Source organism: Budorcas taxicolor, chromosome 4 (assembly GCF_023091745.1).
Source record: "Budorcas taxicolor isolate Tak-1 chromosome 4, Takin1.1, whole genome shotgun sequence".
Lineage (NCBI taxonomy): Eukaryota > Metazoa > Chordata > Mammalia > Artiodactyla > Bovidae > Budorcas > Budorcas taxicolor.
Genome location: NC_068913.1, coordinates 14337733 through 14357408, shown reverse-complemented (window position 1 = coordinate 14357408; position 19676 = coordinate 14337733). Strand labels below are relative to the sequence as shown.

General features: G+C 36.9%; 1 protein-coding gene across 1 annotated transcript in view; it reads right to left on the bottom strand.

Moving 5' to 3' along the window:
• The window catches only part of PPP1R9A (protein phosphatase 1 regulatory subunit 9A), a 334795-nt gene that overhangs the window by 62515 nt on the left and 252604 nt on the right, over positions 1 to 19676 (bottom strand). The window contains exon 7 of the mRNA XM_052638347.1: positions 4879 to 5034. Within this exon, the coding sequence (XP_052494307.1) occupies positions 4879 to 5034 (156 nt within the window). The remainder of the gene's footprint in view (positions 1 to 4878; positions 5035 to 19676) is intronic.

Sequence of the window (19676 nt, the reverse complement as noted above, 5' to 3'; positions counted from 1 at the left end):
AACAAAAGGATAGCAAAATAAAGTAGATAGGTGTGGAAAGTAGAATATACCAGTAAATAATTCTTGTGTTAAAGAGAAAAGTTGCATATAGCTAAAGCAATATTCAGGAAAAAAATTATAGCTTTAAATAGACATCAAAATATAAGGGTTATCAGAAAAATAAATGTATTGAAGGCAACTGATAAATACCAAAAAATAAAACAGGAGAAAAAATAAAGATATTGGTGAGAAAAAATAAAGATATTGGTAGGGAAAAAAATAAGTATTTTTAAATTTAAAAATAAAAAATGGAAATGTAAAGCTAACTTGACAGATAAATTCTAGAAAAAAACTAAGAAAAAATTGAGCATGTTCAAAGCAAAAAAAAAGAATGAAAAAGGTAGCTAGTTATAGCTACTAAAGATTTCACTATTTTAAAGCCATATTATAAAAATATAAGTAAATAGATATGAATACCTAGAGGAAATATATGAATTTCTTGAGAAATACAAAATACCAAAGTTGGCCCAAGAAAAACTTGAAAAGGGTAATAGCTGTTATAAAATGTATTTTAAAAATCTTCCTCCACAAATGCACATATGGTTTTATAGCTGAGTAATAACAAACTTTCAGGGAACACAAATTTTGATCTTATGAAAGTCATTTAGTCTCTTTTATAAAAGTCATTTCTGAAAATAGAAAAATAAAGAAGACTTCTTTACTTATATTGGAGCTAACCTTTGTGGCAGCTTTTGATTAATCCACTCTGGTTAAGACTTTCTATTACTTATAGGTGACACTTACATAATAGACGGGACTATAAAATTTGAGGGAGGATCGGAAAGAGACTTTAACTAAACAGATATGTTCCATGAACTTGGATTAAAAGAGTCAATGTGATAAAAATGCCAGTTTTTTGCAAGTTAATTTACTAGTTTAACGAAATTACAATAAAAAATGCAGAGAACTTTCTTCAAGGGAGTTAAAATGATTCAAATGTTTTCTTGAACAACTTGAAAAACAAAGGAATTTTTGAAGAGAAGAGTTAGGTGGATCTGATTTATTTCATTAATGTTTTATATATGTTCTAACATTACTGCACCAAAGGTTAATGAGAAAATGAAACAGAATATGAAGGTCAAAGGCAGCCCAGAGTGTAAAGACAAATACTGCAGATAATAATGCTGGCCTTCCAACCAGAAGGAAATGGTTAACTGAGCATTTAATAAATGTGCTAGCCCCCTTGTCAACTATTTGGGAAATTAAATAGCTGTCTTGTATTATACAACAAATTCTAGTATATGTTTGATACCATCATTCACCAAATATTTAACCACTAAGTATATCCCAAGAACTATGGATAAAATATTCAACAGAAAATAGAGGAGGTTAGGGTTCAGTTGCAAGATATATAATAGGCTAAAAATAGGAATGATTGCGAGAATGTTAGTATAATCACTTTGCCCAAACAATATAATGTATACTTTTGGTTGAAATAATATAATTAAGAGAACTCTTTCTGTAATATGAGACTTTTTTTAAACTCCAACACAAAATGACTCTCCACCTCCATCCCAGATTCTGTGCATAATTTTGGGAATGTTATGTTAATCACATAAAGAAGTTTAAAACTGGGGCAGTGGCAGTGTACAGGACACAAATCCTGTGCCAGAGGGCCAGGCAGCTGATACTCTGTGGTAAACCCCTGAACAAATGAATATATTCATATGTTAAATACAAAACAAAAGAGAATAAAAGGATTTTAAGTGAAATGACACAGTATTTGCCTGTTTTAGAGATGGTGACAAACGTTCAATTCTTAAAAGCCAAAATTAAAAATGCAGATTTGGTTACTCAAGCGAAAACTAAATCAGCCATGTTACAAAGAATGGTTCCAGATCACAGAGCAGTCTACACCAACGTTAGCAATCATTTTCTGTAAAAGTGCAAATAGCACTTTAGGATTTAGAGGTTATATGGTTTCCGTGCAGTTAGTTAGCTTTATTGCTGTAGAATGAAAACAGCCACAAACAAATAGACAATAATAAATAACAACATATAAAGGAATGTCTATGGCTGTGTTTGAGTAAAACTTTATTTATAAAAAAAAGCAGTGGATCAGATTTGGCCAATGGGCCATAGTTTGCTGACCCCCAGTCTAGATCATGTAGTTATCTGCACTATGGAGTCCATTTCAAACAATATTTATGGAGTATTGAGTACTTGGCTCAATTCAGAAAATGGAGGCTATAACCTTTATTTACTATTTCTGCTTTTTAAGCTCTTTAACTTCCATTAAAAAAAAACAAAAAACAAAAAAAACATGTATTCTAATTCCAGCTCAATTATCTTGCAAAGAGCAGGGATCATACTCACCTGGCAACATGTAAGTTACACAATAGACTTTTCCAGGGAACACAACCTTGTTCTCACTGCCTCAAAGTCAGATTGAGAGTCACAATATTCAAGGAAGACTTTTTAAAGAACAGACAGTTCATCTGCTCTCCAGATAATATGTAATTTTAGGCCACATCAGAGCTGAGGAGAAACAGATTATACCACTTCCACTTGGCCACCTCTCTGCATTGTTCTTTGAAGATATCAGTTAATCTAGAAAGCCTTTATAAGAAATGGTCCTAAGATAGGCATTGCTATTCTACTGTAAGAGAATTCTGCTCACTATATAATAGTGTACTTCATTGTCACCAAGATGTTTGCATCTGATTTAGAACTAGGAATAGTCATACATCGTCTGGAAAACCCATGTATTCTGCTTGACTGACTCTGTGAACTATATAAATGGAAATGGTTCAATCTGACTAATGATAACAGGTGGAAGAGCATTCCAAACACATTCATTGGAAGACATAACAAATTTCTATACTACCAAGAAAAAAACCATGCTGGTGGCAACTCGGTACTAAGTACAAGTCCCTCAAATACTCATACTCTGCAATCTAAAAATTCCACTGTAAGAAATTATCCTAAAGAAAATGTAATATGTATTATAATTTTTAATAATTTTAAAAGAACTGGAAACAGAGGAACTGTTCCAAACCAAGGGGTGAAGTAAATCATATAAGATCCATAAGATAAACAGTAAATAAGCATCATTTTTGGAAAAATATCTGATGACATGGGAAGATCCTAAAAATACAGTTTTTAGTATCAAGAGCAGGAGTTTAACATAGTATATATCCTATAATATCAAATACCACAATATTGAGATCATGAATGACTTTTTGCACATTTATACAAATCTGTACTTTCCAAAATCCTATAATGAACATAAGTTGTTTTTTTTAAAATAAAAACTTATATTTGAAAAGTACATTCACTTTGATAATGGCCTCACAAATTTGTCACGAGGAATTAAAAAGGTAAGTCAATATAGTAGGTGTCTTAGGTATAACATGAGAACATATGAACTTCTCTGTTGGGCTTCCCTGGTCGTCCAGTGGTTCAGAAGCTGCCTTGCAATGCAGAGGAGGCCTGTTCCATCCCTGGTCCCAGAAGATCCCACATGCCGTGGAGCAACTAAGCCCAAGAGCAGCAACTACTGAGCCCAGGCGCCCTAAAGCCCTGCTCTGCAACGAAAGAAGCCATTGCAATGAGCAGCTCACGCGTCCTCATGAGCGAGTAGTCCCCCTTGCCAGAACTAGAGAAAGCCTGCGTGCAGTAACCAAGACCCAGCACAGCCATAAATAAATAATTTTTTTTAAGTCCCTGTTTCTAACACATCAAAATTAGATATTAGAAATCTGTAATTATCAACCTTGTTTTTCTTGAATAGGAAAACATGCTCTCCAAGTGGGGTCAAGTCCCCAAGAGACTTGTAACCACAGAACAGTGGTTTTCAAGCCTCAGTGCTTCAGAGTTATTTATTGCAGGGAGGTTGTAAATAATGACATATTTGTTTTCAACAATGGAGGAAGTTGGACACAACAACAGAGAGTGAAATGCCTGGGGACACATTCATCACTGTTTATGTTTTACATGCTGAGGTTCTGAGAAGTTAATCTGGAAGAAGAGTTTTGCGGTTATCTACATTCCCTTCACTCCCTGGGGACCCTGGCCCATTTCTGACAGCTCCTGCCTCAGGCCTGAATTGCCCAGGCTATCCTACCTGGATTAGGCTGATGGGTGGCATCAGCCAGAGGAGAGGAGGGTCTTGGTGTATTATCACCCTCACTCCAAAGTTATAGTTTTTAGCAGTGGCTGCATCTTACAAAGCTGCAGATGGGGAATGGCCGCCTTCAAAAGTAGGTTCTCTCTTTCCCTCTTCACCTATTAAGTCAAAAGATGGCATCAGCTTCTGCTGCTGCTGGTCCCTGTGTGCTGTGATATCACTTGGTAGTTCTGTTAACTCATTCAACCATATTCTAAGATAAAATCCAAAGTTTTTTAAAAAGTGGGTTTTTTTCCTTGAACTTTTTCAAGAAATTGAACTTTCTTCAATTAAGCCACTTGGGAATACCATCTAATCCCTGCTGGAATATTGTCTAGTTTAGGAAAAAAAAAAAAACAAAACTCTTTTTAGCAATCACTGCCTTTGAGGAAACCAGGTCCCGAAACTTTCATAAAGCTTTAAACGTACAACCTGAACTTATCACCAAAAAATGCAAATTAAAGCTGTAGCTTGAAATTATGGAACAGACAAGTTAGAAACTGTCACCATGGCAAATAATGATTGTATTAATTTAATGCATTTAAATTAATGACTGTATAATGAGATCTACTTAACTTTTGCCTTGAAATTCAATGAGATTCTGGACAATCTGTAACTGAAAGGCATTCTTTTGAAAACTGATTATTCTTAATATATTTTTCTAACAAAAGTATATACTTAATAATGAAATGGACAGGTAGAGAAAAATATTTTGCAGATCAGCAACTTACCTCTTTGAACTTGTGACTGAGCTTGCTTGTATCCAGGTCTGAGGGGGAAAACACGTCCTCGTTCTCAGGCAGCTCAAAGACCTCAATGGCCATGTCGCCTCCAGGAAGAACAGGCCCTACCTCGTCCTCCTCTTCATCTGTGGCATATTCTCCTGTCTAAAAGGAAGGGAACTTCAGAAATCCAGCTGTTATTACTCATGTGGAGGTGGGCTATTTTTAAAATATTTTATAAAGGAGAAATAAAATATGTCACCAAGTGGTAAAAGTATAAGTAGGCTTTTGAGTCAAGCATGCCTCATGCAGCTACGGTTACAAATGTTAGTTCAAAGATCCGAAGTGACAGGTCTGTGACGTATGTAAGTGCATTTCTAAAAATCTAACAGCATCAGCAGTATCTTTAGTGAAGCAACAAACTATTTTAAATATAAGTATTTGATGGTTTTACTAAAGAAAATTACATTGCTAAAAGAAATAAGTAATTCCTTTAAATTCCTACTACCTGTAATGCATTAAGTCACCCAATATTGACAGCAGAGAAGAAGAAATGGTAGGTCAAAAGATTCAGAGCTGGAAGGGACCTTATTTAAGCCTTACCAAAAATGTCTGGTAGATTCATTCTCCTAAGCTTTAGAGTTCAATCAACTCTGCTTCATTTGCTTGTTTAACTAACATGGTGGTTAGCTAGTGACCTAAAGGGCAAACCAAAGGTTTCTAACTTACAGCCCACATGGGTACATTGCTTTGCCTGTTTAGTACTACTTTGATAAATGTGAGCATTTTGAGAACGTTTGAAAAAAAAAAAAGTCACCTAAGATTCTAGTTTCCAGTTTTTCTTTTTTCTTTTTTTGATAGAACCAAAGATCTGACAATATAGGCACATTATGACATGAGAACCACTGGTCAGAGTCAGCAGTGGTTGTTCATTTACATGGGCCACACACTCTCTAATACACCACACGTTCCATAATTCATTATACCAAGCTGTTAGCATCACTGCTTCACGATACCCCTGGGCCCCTGTAGGTATCTGAGTTCATGAGCCCTGGAATATACATTCTTCCTCACCACGAAGTTCTTTAACATGATTAGAAAGTGGCTCCTTTCCTGGCAGCACCAGGTTAATTGTTTGAGATCTATACCTTCTGATTTAATTCGAAGATAAATCACTGATTCACAGGCTTGAAAAACAAAGTTTCTTCAATTCACCCCTGTTCCTTCAGGTAGTATTACATTTAATACATAAAGCAGATAAGAATTCATATTGCCTTTAAAACATTTCATAGTGTACTGAGTGATCTATTTCTTTGATTAAAGAAGCTTAGTATCCTATTGCTATTTTATCTTTTGGTTCTACACTAAATTGTTCTTGCTAAACCTGAAACCGTATTTACTTGACTCTTTGCAAATGAAGGAAATCCAGTCATTAACTTCAGTGTAATAATTCCTAATTTCTGAAAGATCATTATTATTGCCATTCTGAAGTCTCTCTTTCAAAGTAAAATAACTGCAATTTCCTCCTAGGTCTCATTCTCTGTAATTGTCTTTCTGCCTGTACACTGACATCTCTCCAGGTTCTCAAATTTCTCTCTTAAATTGCAGTGTCCAGCCGTACACACAATTCCTGGAGGCCAAGGAGCATGATGAACAACAAGGATGATGCAGCATACTCAAACTCTTCTTCCACACACAGAGACTATTATCGTGAAGACTTTGACTTTGGTGGCATTTGTGTATGCAAGTAAGCTCAGGATATTTCGTACAAAGCAGTGACTTTCCACACTGGTTACACATTAGAACTCCCTGTTTCCCCTACAAAAAAAAATCAGAGACGCCTTGACTGAAAGGGAAAACAGTGGCTGGCCTGCATGTTGAAACTGTATAGTTTATCAGCACTGGGAATCCTAGGAGTCTTTAGAAACCAGTCTGAAATGATCTGAACTCTAAACATCATTCTAAGTGTCAATGGCGCTGGGAGGGAAGGTAGCTGAACAGTTGGGGGCTGGTTGTTCCCAGAGAGCTTCCATTTGTGGTATGATTAGTTCCTATAAACCTTAAAAGGGCTCTAATTCCAGACCTGTTTTGTGTGTGTGTGTGTGTGTGTGTGTGTGTGTGTGTGTGTGTGTGTGTGTGTGTGATTCTGTACATTAATTCATCTTCTGTTTATACATATTTTTAGAACTAATAGGTACTTGATGAATCCCAGTGATGTTAATGAACACAAATGCAGCAAGACTGGCAAGTACATGATCTCAAGATACCTTGCTGAAAGTTCTAATTTAGAGACATAAAACTCTGCACTTATTCTTAACCCTGTAGTTACAACTATGAGCAATTATAAAGGCCTAAGCTAGGTATATAAAATTCACTTCTATATCACATCAATTTGTTAAACATCATGAATAACTCGATAAAATCTGAAGTTAAATGTAAGGTCTGATGATGGCACAGCACTTTTTAGACCTAAGAGTTGAATGATTTGATTTTCCTTTAAGAGCTTGAGAAAACAGCAACCCACTCCAGTACTCTTGCCTAGAAAATCCCATGGACGGAGGAGCTTGGTGCAGGCTACTGCCCATGGGGTCGCAAAGAGTTGGGCATGACTGAGCGACTTCACTTCACTTCACCATGTCTAAGGGAATGAACATAAATATGTGCCTAGGAAGAGACCTAACCTATAATAGGATCTTGAAAAATATTTTTAAAAAAATGAATCCAAGAATGCCAATTGCATTTACTTGGTAATATCTATAACCGGCTAGGAAGTTTTCAATCATATCAAGAAAATACCCTGTAAAGTCATTTGATGAGAAGGCAGCGTTAGATCACATTAATTTTTTAACACTCCTTTTAGTGAATAACAGGATTAGGGTGTCTACAATATATGCCAAGTCTCACCTCTAAGTACAATTCTGGCTTTGTTATCCATTTCAGTCATCAAAATTATTTTCATAAATGTAAGTCACTAAGAATTGTTTTGATTTTTTTTTTTTACTTTGCCAGTCTCCTTAATACCCAAACTGCCTGCAATTCTGTTAAAATTTGTTATCTTTCATTTCATTTTTCCATTTACTAGTGTTTTCTCTAATTAATCTCAAGCATTCTGAGGACAAGATGTGTATTTTACTGTCTTTATTATACTATTATTTATCAGAAACTCTAGATATAGTGTTTTAAAACATGTTGCCATTCTCTCTCATTATTTATCACTCCTATCCTAAACAGGCTTTAGAATAAAGTATGGATTTACTACAGAACCCCATAAACACCTGGAAGTGTAAAAGTTACATTTAGTAGACTCAAAATACATATTCTTCTAATTCTTTTATCTTGTTGGAAAATGGAAATTATTTTTCTGGTTAGTCAGCAAATAACATAAATTACATGGACTGATACAGAATTTTATAAATCTCAAAATTAAATTGGATTGAATTTGACATTTACAGAGGAAAGTGGACAATGTTGTACCCCCCAAAACTGCTACAACAAAGTGTTTCCATTGTTATCCTGTTCCTTCTTCTCTTTATCTCTTTATTCTGAAAATACTCAACATCTTTTAAGTAAACAGAAACTCTTAAAAGTTCTTTGTCCCAACTTGCAAATCCACTTTAAATGAGGCAAGAATAGTTCTTGCCATTTCATCATCTTATCTACCTTCTTGACTAACATCTGATACTTTTACATAGCCTCCCAAAAGGGTAAAAAAAAGAAGAGCGACTTTTTTTGTAACTTACTATGTGCCCAACACTGTACATTCTTTAAAAACTGTCTGATATTACTATACCATGTTAACTTGAGGAAACTGAGGCTCAGAAACTTTCCTCAAGGTCAATTAGTTATGTTCCTGAGGCTACACATTTAACATAGACCATGGCCCAAGCTCTTTCTTCTATGCTATGCAGTTTGCCGTCTACAGAACTAAAGCTTTGTAGAAAAATAAATGGAAACACATTCCTTTCATTTCTCTCCAACCAAAAGCCCTGGTGCATAATCCTGTTGTGTTGAGATTCACTCTCTGCATCTTTGAACCTTATCATTCAGTTCACTTTGAAGACTTGTGCCTGCCTGTAGTGAGCTCCAAAGTTCTTGTCCTCTTCTTTTCTCTCATAGTATGCTCACCCTGGGAAAGAGCACAGAAGTCTCCTTCAAAAGGTTTGGCTCACAGGTATGCTGACTGATGTTTCATGTACTCCTTGTTATATAAACCAGAACCAGAGCGTATACACCAAAGAATTAATGCACTGTCTTAAAATGGATGAAAAAGATACTTGCAAGGCAAAATAAGTGTGAAATTCCTCTAGAGTTCTGTAGCTTTTCCCTTTTGCATTACCTTTTCAATCTAGTTTTATTGAGCTACCAGTCTTCTCTGAATCTCTACAAAGAATTTTATCTGCTTTCATAGACACAACTTCCGTTATACTCATACTCCATCGGAGGATTTAATATTTTATTAAGATTCATAATTACAATATTAAGTACAACTGACAGGATTCTGCCTCTTCTGGTGATTCTAGAGGGACCAGAAGCATGTGGACATATTAGAGCCTTGAATACTCAGGAGGGCTGTAGATTTCAGTATAGTTTTTACAAAGGAACAGACAGTATCTGTTATAGCAAAGACCAATTAAAGAAACTTGGTTTTGAAATTACTTGGGCCTGGCTTCAAGTCTCAGCTCTTGTTGGCAAATTACTTTTCAGATCTAAGTTTCACTTTCACATCCATAAAGTGAGGATAAAAATAGTTCCTTAGAGTAACAAGGTTTTCATGACATTTAGTTAGATGGTGGCTGCAGAATATTCAATACAAGGGCAGGCACATGGCAGATACTCAAAATAAGTGACCGCTGCTGCTGGTGACGGTACTTATACCACATTAGCAATAGGGTAAAGCGTCACCAAATCTTGTAACCAGACATTTGTTTGCTTTTGGTCTCACAAATATAATGTCCTAGAAACCCTGGCCACACAAATCTTTTAAAAGCAAACCATTATTTTTGAAGTGAAACTTTTACACTTCCTTAACTTGCTCCTCTTCTTGTGTTCTCAGTTTTGGAGTAGGTACTAGCTTCTACCCAAGATCAAGCAAACTTCCAGGTCTCTATTCTCCTCACTTATTGACTCCCCTCCTTCCCTAATGGTCCAAATGAATATCCATCTACTTAGCACGTCCCATGAGGCTGCTGCCTTTAAGACTCTTCTTAATGACTCTTCTTTAAGACTCTTAATGCTTCTGTGATGTGCCGTACTTCATCCATAAAACTTGGCTGTTTTTTAATCTGCCTTCTCCCAACAATTTTTTTCAATGGCAAATTCTTTGAGAATGCCAGGTATAATCTATGCCTGTAATTCCAGTGTGGCTCGCACACTGCTTGGCATGTAGTAGGCACCGAATAAATGTTTGCTGAATAAATTAATAGTTTTAGCCCCATCTACACAGCACGGTAGAGCCTGATTTTCCTGTTGATTCTCAGCTTTCAAGTAAGAAATACGGTGAAAGCACAGCTGCAGCTGGGGCCTCAATGACCCTTCTGGGGATTTTCTCTTGTTGTTAGGTTCAGCCATTAGTAGTCATTTTTGCTGAGGCAATGTTTGTTCTGGTAAATTCAGGGAAACTAAATGGTGCTAATCATAAAAATAGTCTTAATTATGCAGTTTTTGTTGGAATTTGTTTACTGGAATTGAATTTGGTTATATATATTTTCAGACTCAGTTCTGTGGGAGGACAGAAGAGAGTTGCTTTTTCTCTGGAGGAGAAAGACCTCAAACTAACACTTTAATGTTTAAAATTCCTCAGTCTGCACCAACCATCCAGATGACTTTCAGCAAAAGCATCCCCGTCTCTGAAAAGGCATCTCTCTTTCTGTGTTCTGTCAGCTGACTTCTGTGTGTCCAGGCTTTGTAATGTTGGGCCATTTGGTCTCTTTTCATGTCACTGGGGATAATAACACCTTCCTCATAATGTTGTTGGGAGAATTTCTAGTAGTGATATATTTGAAGTATTAATCACAGTGCCTGCTGCTGCTGCTGCTAAGTCGCTTCAGTTGTGTCCGACTCTGTGCGACCCCATAGATGGCAGCCCACCAGGCTCCCCTGTCCCTGGGATTCTCCAGGCAAGAACACTGGAGTGGGTTGCCATTTCCTTCTCCAATGCATGAAAGTGAAAAGTGAAAGTGAAGTTGCTCAGTCGTGTCCGACTCTTTGCGACCCCATGGACTGCAGCCCACCAGGCTCCTCTGTCCGTGGGATTTTCCAGGCAAGAGTACTGGAGTGGGGTGCCATTGCCTTCTCCAATCACAGTGCCTAGAATATGCTAAATGACTAGATGACTATGATAATCATCAGGACTGTGATTATTGTCTTCAGTTTCTCCAAGACAATGCCCCAGAACAGTACAACAAAAACCAGCATGGCTTGGGAGCTGGAGAGACCAGGGAGGGCCCCATGAGAGAAAAAGCAATACCACTGTTGTATGATAGTGGGCAAGTCATTTAGCTTGTGTCTTCTGTGATCTTTTCTTCTATAAAATGGTGTGAAAAATGCCAATCTCATAGGTACTGAGAGGATTCAAAGAAATAAAATATGTAAAACATCCAACATGATGTATGGCTCAAGACATATATTCATTTCTCTCATTTATCAAGTCATTCAAATTTTTATCTTTGTTTTCAGAATGTTTTATGAAATTTTACTCTATTCTTACTGTCTAGTCAGGAAGCATCTAACATCTCTGTCTCTATTACTGATAACTCCTCTTGTGTTCCCTGCCTTCAGATGCTCAGCTCCTGAAGGCAGGCAGATTATTAATAATCTGCTCGCAGATTATTCCTCCTAAAATTCTGACCAGATGGATTTAAGATTTGCCTGTACAATCTTCTGTAAGAACTCAAATTCATCTTTAACCCTTCTTAAAATTTTCTAGTAATTGTGGTAGACCATTCAAAAACTAGAATTAGATTTTACAGAATTGTACAGCTTTCTTTAGCTCCCCCCCAACCTCCTTCCTTTTCAAAAGTATACTCCTCAAAAGCTCTTTACTACTATGGTAGGCAGGCTCTAAAATAAGCCCCATTGATCTCTTCCTCATGGACTTCTATAACCTTTTCCCTTGAATGGGCACTGCATCTAGAGACTCACTTCTAACAAGCAGGATACAACAAAAGTGATGGGATGTCACTTCTAAGATTGGTTTAGAAAACCCTGTGACTGGCATCTCTTTTGTCCTCTTGCTCTTGAAAGCCAAGCCACAGTGCTGTATGTGGTCCTACGGAGAGGCCTGTATCGCAAGAAACTGCTGTTTGTGGCCGATAGCCAGCAAGGACATGAGGCCTGCCGAGTTGGAAGTGGATCTCCTGCATTCAGTCAACAGTTATGAGTGGTCTTGGAGCAGACCTTCGCCAACTGAGCATGTGTGTGACTGCAGCTGTAGCTACAACCTTACTTTTGGCTTTGTGAGACATCTTGAGAAAGAGGTATCCAGCTAAACAGACCTACAGATACTGTAATCTGTGAGTAGTTCTTATGTTAAGTTGGTACGTTCTGGTAGTAATTTATTACACAATAGAAAGGGGGAATTCCCTGGTGGCACAGACGGTAAAAAAATCTGCCTGCAATGTGGGAGACCTGGGTTCAGTCCCTGGAATTGGGAAGATCCTCTGGCAACCCACTCTAGTATTCTTGCCTGGAGAATCCCATAGACAGAGAAGCCTGGCGGGCTGCAGTCGGACACGACTAGTAATGCAGCACAGCACAGCCCAGCTGTAATATATATAGGAAAACGGGGAAGTCTGAAATCAGGCTGGAATGAAAGCAGGGAAGATTTTGAAGAGTATGTTAAAGCAGCCTAAACTGCCTTGAAAAGACTGTAGTGGCAGAAAGCTTAGCCACATTATCACCTTCTGAAGCAGGACATAGGAAATACTCCTACTGAACCAAATGAACTAGACAAGTGGATTTCCAAACAAAGTGTTGAAGGCACTGTCTGCTTTCTTTCTGCTTCTTATAGTAGAATATGATGACTAGAGATCAACTCAGAGAACAGCTGAACAGAAAGGAATCAACAAAACTTGATGGTTCTCAGAGTCTTGATTCTGAGACTAAGAAATGGCTTCGAAACAAAGATCAAATCCAGGATTCTGTCATGGTTTAAAAATGGAGCAGGGGGTGTGAATATAAAAACCTTTTGTTAAGAATTCTGAGCTTAGGAAATTCAAATTTTTTATCAAAGGCGATAAGCAAGTCTGTCACCTACCTTAAACGGAGACACTATCTCTATTTTCCAAGGCTGTTCACTATGTAAAATATCATTGAAAAAATAACTGAAACAAAGGCCATTAGTGCCTCTGCTCACAACACATGCAGAAAAGTCAGAGAGCCCTGGGGGAACTGTTTTCCAATAATACTCATCCTCATTTCTGCACCATCTGGGTATCTGATGAATCTTCCCATGAGTATGGCATTCCCTTGACTACATTAATACGTGTGGCCAAGAGTGGCCAGACAAAATCTATTCAGTCTTTCCTACAGAGTATAATTAAAACTACTATTAAAAGAACTCTAAATAGCAGAATGAGACCAACTTGCAGTTCTGAGACTGACTATACTCCCCAGGCTTCCAGACCCTACTGGCTAAACAAATTTCATAAACCATCAAGGTCTACTTTAGAAATACAGGGGCTGTCTCCTTAAGATTCTTCAACTGAGTTTTTCACTCAGTCTAAGGTACTAGTGGTATCAGTGTCTTTAGTGCCATACCACTATATCCTCAAATATAGCAGAAGATATCAATGATTTTACAGATGAGGAATGGGACCACAAGGGAGAAATCTATGGGTTAAGACAATTCTATAATCCATAAACACCCTGGCCAGTGAGCTGAGGTCACCCTGAATGCTTTCCAGGATAGAGGTGGTGTCACTGATTCAGTTCAGTCGCTCAGCTCTTTGTGACCCCAAGGACTGTAGTACACCAGGCCACCCTATCCATCACCAGCTCCTGGAGTTTACTCACTCGTGTCCATTGAGTCAGTGATACCATCCAACCAGCTCATTCTCTGTCATCTCCTTCTGCTCTCACCTTCAGTCTTTCCCAGCATCAGGGTCTTTTCAAATGTGTCAGTTCTTCACATCAGGTGGCCAAAGTATTGGAGTTTCAGCTCCAGCATTAGTCCTTCCAGTGAATATTCACTACTTATTTCCTTTAAGATGGACTGGCTGGATCTTCTTGCAGTCCAAGGGAGTCTCAAGAGTCTTCTCCAACACCACAGTTCAAAAGCACAAATTCTTCTGAGCTCAGCTTTCTTTACAGTCCAACTCTCACATCCACACATGACCACTGGAAAAACCACAGCTTTGACTAGATGTATCTTTGTTGGTAAAGTAATGTCTCTGCTTTTGAATATGCTGTCTAGGTTGGTCATAACTTTTCTTCCAAGGAGCAAGCGTCTTTTAATTTCATGGCTGCAGTCATCATCTGCAGTGGTTTTAGAGTCCAAAAAAATAAAGTCTGCCACTGTTTCCACTGTTTCCCCATCTATTTCCCATGAAATGATGGGACCGGATGCCATGATCTTCGTTTTCTGAATGTTGAGATTTAAGCCAACTTTTTCACTCTCCTCTTTCACTTTCACCAAGAGGCTTTTTAGTTCCTCTTCACTTTCTGCCATAAGGGTGGTGTCATCTGCATATCTCAGGTTATTGCTATTTCTCCCAGCAATCTTGAGTCCAGCTTGTGCTTCTTCCAGCCCAGCGTTTCTCATGATGTACTCTGCATGTAAGTTCAATAAGCAGGGTGACAATATATAGCCTTGACATACTCCTTTTCCTATTTGGAACCAGTTGTTCCATGTCCAGTTCTAACTGTTGCTTCTTGACCTGCATACAGATTTCTCAAGAGGCAGGTCAGGTGGTCTGGTATTCCCATCTCTTTCGGAATTTTCCATAGTTTGTTGTGATCCACACAGTCAAAGGCTTTGGCGTAGCTGATAAAGCAGAAGTAGATGTTATTCTGGAACTCTCTCGCTTTTTCAAAGATCCAACAGATGTTGGCAATTTGATCTCTGGTTCCTCTGCCTTTCCTAAATCCAGCCTGAACATCTGGAAGTTCATGGTTCATGTATTGTTGAAGCGTGGCTTGGAGAATTTTGAGCATTACTTTGCTACTGTGTGAGATGAGTGCAATTATGCGGTAGTTTGAACATTCTTTGGCATTGTCTTTCTTTGGGATTGGAATGAAAACTGACCTTTTCCAGTCCTGTGGCCACTGCTGAGTTTTCCAAATTTGCTGGCATATTGAGTGCAGCACTTTCAGAGCATCATCTTTTAGGATTTGAAATACCTCAATTGGAATTCCATCACCTCCACTAGCTTTGTTTGTAGTGATGTTTCCTAAGGCCCACTTGACTTCGCATTCTAGAATGTCAGGCTCTAGGAGAGTGATCACACCATTATCTGGGTCATGAAGAGCTTGTTTGTATAGTTCTTCTGCGTATTCTTGACACCTTCTGCTTCTGTTAGGGCCATACCTGTACAATGTCATGAACTTCCGTCCATAGTTCTTCAGGCACTCTATGAGATCTAATGCCTTGAATCTATTTGTCACTTCCACTCTATAATTATAAGGGACTTGAAGTCTAGAACAAAGAGTAGTCAATGCCTCAGAAATCTTAGAGCCCTGGAGAGAACTGTTCCCAATCATTATTATTATTATTGGGGTATAGGAGCTTTACAATGTTGTGTTAGTTTCAAAAAACTTCCTAGAAATTTAGCTAATTTTTGAAGTTTTTGTAACATTATTCAGTTTACTCTGTTGAAGACTTTCCCACCATTACTCCTTTCATATACTCTGCAGGTAAATGGTCTTTTTATTTCTTGATTTCACCTAATATTACCCCAGCTTCTTAGTTACAGAAAACATAAACAATAACAACAAACAAATTCTTGCAAATAAAAGCTGAAACCACAAGTCTCAAACTCACGCTTTTACTTTTGTGTGTCCTTTGTTCTGATGATTCTTTAAGACTATGGTTTTCTGGACTTTTGACAGACTGCTTTGAAAATGATTTAAATTCTTTACCATACATATTTGTTTCCACAGCAAAATACTAAGCTTCTGGGGAGTATAAACTATATTTTTCCATGACTCAATATTTCTAATTCAATTCCTCTTTATAACTGATAGCTACTTACTAAGATATAAATGTCATTGTCTTTAAGTCTCTGATGAATATATTCTATATGAGGAGGGAACCAGTGATCCCTATTTTTCCCACTGATATCCAGAACTAAACAGTCAAGAGACCAAAGTAGACCTCTGTAATTCAAATGTCACACTGCAGTTTCAAATTGGCAGCCTTCCTTGAGTTTCATTTCACTTGCTAAGGAAACAATGAAGCACTTATTCCGTTGCCAGCAGAACTGTGGGAAGAGACTTAAGAGATCTGTATTTTCCTGAATCTTTAATCTGCAGAAGAGAACGACTACACTGACCAAGTGGCACACTATTATTATTTCAATAACTCTTTAATTGTACAACTAGTTGAATCTTGGAAAATATGGTGTATTCATATAAAAACTGACTCATATGATTGCAAAAATGCTGATTATCACATAGATCTAGAAATTATAGCTACAGAATCTATAGCAAACAAAAAGTAAGACCAACAAAAATATCATTGATGGTGTTTCTATGGATTAATAATAAATGTACTCTCAAACTTATAATTTCCTTTGAGGGGGAATAATTTTACTCCTCTCCTCATTATGGCTATCTGGTGGTTTGTGACAAAAATTTCTTCTTGAAAAGTGTCTGCAATACCAGCGCTCAAAAGTCTTCTCGACAGTTTTCCTGGCATCTTTAAACTGGGCAGCTCCAGCCCTGATTATACCTAACCCTACCCACAAACTCCCATAGCCCTAGGCCATTTATAGCGCATATTCTCTTCCAGCAGATGCGAGGTTGGGTGGAGAAATTTGCAATCCTATAGAAGTACTATGAGGAAAAACAATACAATATTGTAAAGTAATTAACTTCCCATTAAAATAAATAAATTTATATTAAAAAAAGAAGTACTATGAGAATCCCACTTTGAGATACAAAGTCTTTAAGTCATTTTATAGGACCCTGGAGAGCACGAATCATGTCATATTCATTTTATACCCACATAACTGTTAAATATAAGCAATTGGACATGACAGATTTTAACTTTTTTCATTAAATATTGAGTTCACACAAATAATATTTATGAAATATACAAAAATATAATGAAATAAGGATATAACCATCACAAATGAACTAACAACTTAAGGGGCAGTGCCACTACATTTCAATTATAATCCTCTCTGTGTGCCTCTTGATTCTATAATAGTTTAGTCTCTTGCCCTTCAGAATAATTCTGCTGATTTTTATCATTCTTGTTTTTCTTTAGTTTTACTATATTTTTGTATGATTAAGTAATGTATCAATAATTTTTACATGATTTTGAACTTCATATAAATGGAATCATTTATATGAAGTTTATATCATTTATATTCTTCTGTGCCTTTCTCTTTTTAATTATAGGCTCCTGAAATTCCTGTTATGAATTGCAGAGATATCTTCTGTATGGTATTACATTGAATATACCTCAATATATTAACCCATTCTTTTTGATAGAGATATCAGTTGTATCCAATTCTTTTCAGTTACAAGAATGATATTACACTGTGCTTCCACAACAAACTGTGGTAAATTCTGAAAGAGATGGGAATACCAGACCACCTGACCTGCCTCCTGAGAAACCTATATGCAGGTAAAGAAGCAACAGTTAGAACTGGTCATGGAACAATCGACTCACTTCAAATTGGGAAAGGAGTATGTCAAGGCGATACATTGTCACCCTGTTTATTTAACTTATATGCAGAGTACATCATGAGAAATGCCAGGCTGGATGAGTCACAAGCTGGAATCAAGACTGCTAGGAGAAATATCAATAACCTCAGATATGCAGATGACACCACTTTAATGGCAGAAAGTGAAGAGGAACTAAAGAGCCTCTGAATGAATGTAAAAGAGAATGAAAAAGCTAGCTTAAATAATGGAATCTGGTCCCATCACTTCATGGCCAATGGATGGGGAAACAATGGAAACAGTGGCAGACTTTATTTTCTTGGTCTCCAAAATCACTGCAGATGGCGACTGCAGCCATGAAATTAAAAGATGCTTGCTTCTTGGAAGAAAAGTTATGACCAACCTAGACAGCGTATTAAAAAGCAGAGACCGTACTTTGCCAACAAAGGTCCATCTAGTCAAGCCTATGGTTTTTCCAGTGGTCATGTATGGATGTGAGAGTTGGACCATAAAGAAGGCTGAACACTGAAGAATTGATGCTTTCAAAACTGTGGTGCTGGAAAAGATTCTTGAGAGTCCCTTAGACAGCAAGGAGATCACACCAATCAATTCTAAAGAAAGTCAACCCTGAATATTCATTGGAAGGACTGATGCTGAAGCTGAAGCTCCAATTCTTTGGACACGTGATGCAAGACTCACTGAAGAGCTGACTCACTGGAAAAGACCCTGAGCTGGGACAGACTGAAGGCAGGAGAAGGGAATGACAGAGGATGAGATGATTGGATGGTATCATGGATTCAATGGACATCAGTTTGAGCAATCTCAGGGAGATAGTGAAGGACAGGGAGGCCTGGTGTGCTGCAGTTCATGGGGTCACAAAAGTCAAACACGACTGAGTGGCTGAACAACAACAGCAGCAACACCTCGTGAATTTAAGAATTTTACTAAGGTATTTTTTTAAGAAATATAATTGTTGAGTCAACTTCACTAGATAATGCCAAATCATTTTCCAAAGTGAACTGGCCAATTTATATTTATACAGAGAAGAGTTCCTTTTAGTCCGTATTCCCACCAAAACTTAAAATATCCAATTTAAATCAATTTAATAGATGGAAAATAGTATTTCATTTTGGCTTTTAATTTTTACATTTTGATTCCTAATATGTTTGAGCATCTTTTCATGTGCTCATTGGCCACTCAGATTTCTCTTTTCCTACAATATGACGATTTAAGTCAATAGTCTATATGTAGACTTTTCTCACTGGCTCATAGAGGACTTTTTATACAGGTTTCTTTCAGTTTTTTATTTTTTCAAATATTTTCTTCAAGCTTCTGGTATGTCTTTTTGTTTTCTTTTTTTTTTATTTATTTATTTATTTATTTATTTTTTAATTTAAAAATCTTTAATTCTTACATTTTTTTGTTTTCACAGAAGTAATCTCTTGATAAGAAGAAGTTATTAATCATAATGCACTCAATTTTCTCAATTGTTTCCTTTATGGATTTGCTTAAGTGTCTCATGTAAGGAACCATTTCTTACACTAAAGTCATAAAGATATTATTCTATACTGAATCCTAAATTTTACAGCTTTTCTTTTCACATTTGAGCAATAATTTATCTGGAATGAACTTTTAAGCTCAGATTGAGATGAGGGTTGCAATTTTACCATCTACCCTTCATTGAAAAGCCTAATATTTCTCAACTCATCTAGACTGTTATCTGTGTCACAAACAAATTTTCTATGTGGGGGTGTCTGTTTCTGAGCTAATTGAACAACTTGTCCATTCTTTTGTCCTAGGTTCTAACTTGCTACAGTTTAATAATAAATATCTCTTAATATAATATAATAAATATCTCTTAATAATAAATACCATGTGAAATATCATGGTTATTTCTGGTGCATTATTCTTTCATATATATATTTGAGCATCAGGTTATCAAATTCCATCTAAAAGTTCCTTATAATCATTTTTATTTC